Genomic DNA, 4,574 nt, shown 5'->3' on the forward strand with positions numbered 1-4,574 from the left:
TTTTTTTACGATCTGTTGCAGGCACTGTTCTATTATCGGGTTATTGCAGTCCCGCGAACGTTATTACTGAAAGATTGGTGACAATGTGATGAGTCTCTGGTGTCGATTCTGCATTTTTGGGTTTCTCTGACAGCTTTATAGTTTGTGAGAAGGTTGGCAAAATCGATGAGTGAGACCCTAAACAGACATCATGTGGGGGTAAGGACCGTTTAAAAGGTGCGTGAACACAGAGCGAGAAATGAAGCGATGAAATAAAACAGTTTATTAAATAAGGATGAGTCCAGGAGGGGGGTTTAAACACGAGTTTCGTCGTTAATATTTTTAAAACCTAATATGTGTGTCGTCACTTTTTTGTGTCTTGTGTCGGTGTGCAGAATCTCTCCCTGCGCGGAGCAAACACAACCCCGCTTATAGTCGGAGCAGCTCTGTGGTGCTTTTGGTTGCTGCTGCGCCTCATCGCCATAGTTGCCTGCTGGTTGTCATGAGGGCTGGCTTCACAGCCGCCATGAGTTATGAAGGGCTGCAGTGTTTCCAGAGTGATTTACGGGGTTTACCTATGGGCTGACCAGCTTACGCAGTGCTACGGCTAGATACCGACACATAAGACCCCGTTATCCAAGATAACAAATTAGATGTCAAATAAGTAAAGTAACACTTTACTGTTAAGACTCGCCCCATGTACGTTCATAACAACATGTATGAATGTGTTGTCAACAGCTGTAACCGCCTATGGGCACTACAATACATGTATAAAGAGATAATGGAAGTGAGGAAATACTATAGTTTCAACGCAACATGTGAGCGTGTCTAATCGATAAGAGGGTCAAATACTGCATAGGAGAATTTAACGTTTAAATAAATGACTCTGAGCAGCCATGCGCGCCCTTTGATATGTCTGCACATGCTACCGGATTGATAGTTATCTAAATGTTGCTTATGTATATGTGCTTGTAAAACATGCGTACAACAGGGGGTCGAACGAGTCGAGGTTACCAGAAGTACTATTAGGTATATCTATATGAAAATATTGTTTATAAGCCAGTTTAATTTATGTTTATTAGTTGAATATTTGCCCCTCCACGTGCTTGTGTTTTCGCCACCTGAAAATATGGAGGAAATTGGTTGTGTAGGTAAAGCGTCGATAGGAAACACCAAGACTCCTGCGTTTACAGCTGCCAAAAGAGGTAAATTAAATTTAAAAAGTGTCAACTGCAGTGCACAATAATCGTTACAGCCTGTGTGTTGACATTACAAGTAGTCACGTAATGTATTGCTCAGTGGATTACGAAGCTTGTTATATAGTATTATTAAAGCGTTATCGAATACATACGTATTATATATACACACACACACAAGTGAATCTTGTATTGAGAAGATGTTTGATCTTTAAACGAAAGGTGAGTTTCTCCGGTGGGCTTTTGCTGGTTTCCTAAATGTTTTAATTCCAGACGTTTTTTTTTTGTTTTTTTTTTACTCCAGAGATTTAATCATCAGACCGTAACACCTTGCTAACTCTTTCTGCATGGGAGGAGGGTTTCACTCTCTCTGTGTGTTGACTTGTGGGGTAAAAGCTGTTTGTTTTTGGGCTGATTGGGTGATCTGGTGTTCTTACTAATTCTTAATATGTTTGTTAAAGACGTAGTCCCAAACTAGACTTTTCCTTAGTATGTTTGAGGTAGTTTAATCGTGTCTACCTCGCATGCTCCAGCCACGTCTCTTCATCTCAATGAGATAACCACATATTGACCCAATGAATGTGAGAAATTAGCGCTGAGATTTATTCTGAAGTGCGAGTAAAAGCTGGCCGCTCCTGTTTAGCTGTTGGATGGTTTGAGCCTGTGAGCTGAAGTGCTAATTGTCTTTGGGGTTGCTGTTTTGCACTGGTGCCAGTCACTTTCCTCCATTACTGTGTGTTAACACAACTAATTTCACTTTCTATTAACATCATTGATTGTCTTGTTGTCAGCATGTTGTCTTGTCACTGTTAATCATCCTTTGCCACTAACACTCAACTAACCTGATCTGTGTTCTTCATCACCAGTTTTTTGTTTGTTTGGTCAACAGAAATGTTTCGAGGCGTCACGTTGACACAGTTCGGTCACCTTGAAATGTTTGAAGAATATACAGTGTCTCTACTAGAGGTGCACTGATGTTTTGTTAGGTTTTTATGTTTTACAATCATGGACTGAAAGTTGAATGGATAGACTGATGCAAGTATTGATCCATCTGCATCGAACAAGTATTTTCATTAGCGATTATTCTATATTAATAAATTATTTGTTTGTTCTGTGAAACTTAAAATAGAACGACATTAACATTATAATTTCCCAAAACTCAAGGTGAAGTCTTAACTAGCTTTTTTTTGTTTAACCAACAGTCTAAAACCCGAACAAAACAGACTAAAGAACACAACAACAGACTCGACTAAAGAAGATATGATATTTATTTAATTATTAAATGCTAACAGAAAAAGTGGTGATGATTCTGAATGTGTCAGAACAACCAACAAGGAGACTGAACATTTAGTTAATTTGTTTCAACACAGCGTAACATCACACAAGTCTCATTGGCAAAAACAGAATAAATAACTTCCAACTGAAACAAATACTGGCTTGACTCCCTGTGTTACAAGAGAAAAGGTCCATGTTGCAACAATCCCCTGATACTTTAGTCCCGCTGATGAGGCGCGGCAACCAAATGGAGTTTGGTGTTGTTTATGTTTTTCTGTGACTATCTGACTAATAGAAAAGCGTGTTGACTGAGACTCCTCACATCAACGATTAATTCCACTGTTAGAGGGCAGCCCTAGTTTCCAATGATGTAGAACGGAAAAACAGTCATCACAATGGAAGAACATGGGATATTTGGCATTTTAAAACAAACTTTAATGATTTATTGATTATCAAAATTATCAAAACATTTTCTCTCAATGAACTAATTGCTTTAATAATTGTTGCAGCTCTAGTGAAGACAATATAATAGTTGTATTTGTGTTGCACGGAGCACAAGTAGTAGTAGTTTGTAGTAGCAGAGAGACGACTAAAAAAGATAGTTACACGTAAAACCCACGATGAGGTAGAAAACGTATAAATAAATATAAATTATCTAGTTTTATGTGAACAAATGCATCTAGTAGTCAAACAAGAAGGTGATTGTATATAAAGAAAAGAACCCAAATTAAAAAGAACAATCCTTTAAGTCGGGCCTATTTAATCAGCATGTACTACAACACATTTAAATATTATCCTCTATAACTGTTTACATTGTGCCAAAGTGCTTTGTTTAATGATTTGTACTCCTTTTTAACCTTAAATATCATCGGTGCACCTCTAGTCTCCTCTGTTTTCAGTATCTCTGCCAAAACAGTGGGATCTGCCATGCACTTTGTTCCAGGGTTTCATGCTCATCTGCTCATTGTTTTATTTTTGTCTTGTGCTCCATTATTTGTTTGTTTGTCTCCATTTGACTGTGCACAAATGGTTGCTCGACACCATGGCAAATCGTAACCCTAAAAATAGATGTACGTCCTTGGAAAGCGTGAGCTCTCAGGCTCCGAAGCCACGAAAGAAGGTGGAGTCCCGCCTGGAGGGCTTCAGGTCTACCAGTCCCTCGGGTCCACTACAGGTAGGAGCTGGGGGACAGAAAAATCCACTGGCTGCCACCATTTACTGGGAAACTGTGGCATTTATGTTGTTTGTCCAAATGAAATAGCCTTCATCCTTATTCCTGCACACTGATTCAGGGAAATTTACAGTATTTGCTGCTGGTCTGTCTTAAAAACCTTAATATGAGTTCAGCTATATTAATTTATATCACATTTGTTAACAAACAAACACAAACAAACAAACAAACTGCAACATAATAAATAAGTAGAATTAAAGAAAAAACAAGTTAAAACCACCTGGAAAAATGATTGTTCATGACTGAAAACAACAGTTTAACATATTTTGTATTTGGCTTTAATGTCTGTGTGCTAACTGTGAAGTTACAGCTGGTTAGCTTAGCTTAGCACAAAGACTGTAAACAGAGGGAAACAGCTAGCCTGGCTCTGTGAAATGGTAAAATCTTTCTAAGATCACTAATTAATATATCTAATTTCTTTAATCTGTCCAACATCCAACGTGCAAAAACCTCTCTGGAGAAGGACAATACATTTCCACCATCTTCACGGACAATTAAGTTGTATTATAATTTATTCTGTTTTCTTCTGTTCATCTTCATTTACTACAAATTGTAAAATGGAACTGAACAGCAGCGTTCACCACATTTTCCTCAACTGAGAACCCATTTAAAATATATTTAATCATGTCCAAGGAGGAACCTTTTTTCTATCACAGTTTATTTTCAGTTTGTTAAAACCTGTGTCCTGTGTAATGAATCAGGCTGTTTGATTACATTGTATAAAGACCTATGAAACAACATTGTCTCTTTAGTTGTATGAAAATATTATTTTTTAAGGAGAGAGTTTTTTTTTTTTTACTTCGGCTACTTACTACTTACTACTTACTACTTAATTATCAAAAAACATAGACTAATCAATTAATTGACCAAATGGTTTCAGCTCTACTTTTTAA

The 4,574-nt window shown here is 37.5% G+C and overlaps 1 protein-coding gene across 1 annotated transcript in view; it reads left to right on the forward strand.

Moving 5' to 3' along the window:
* Positions 1 to 4,574, forward strand: part of mpzl1l (myelin protein zero-like 1 like) — a 17,796-nt gene that overhangs the window by 8,182 nt on the left and 5,040 nt on the right. The window contains 3 exon segments of the mRNA XM_035666377.1: positions 394 to 475; positions 2,205 to 2,216; positions 3,492 to 3,624. Of these exon segments, the coding sequence (XP_035522270.1) occupies positions 394 to 475; positions 2,205 to 2,216; positions 3,492 to 3,624 (227 nt within the window).

This window comes from Morone saxatilis, unplaced genomic scaffold (genome assembly GCF_004916995.1).
Source record: "Morone saxatilis isolate NCDOM2014 unplaced genomic scaffold, NCSU_SB_2.0 Contig20, whole genome shotgun sequence".
Lineage (NCBI taxonomy): Eukaryota > Metazoa > Chordata > Actinopteri > Moronidae > Morone > Morone saxatilis.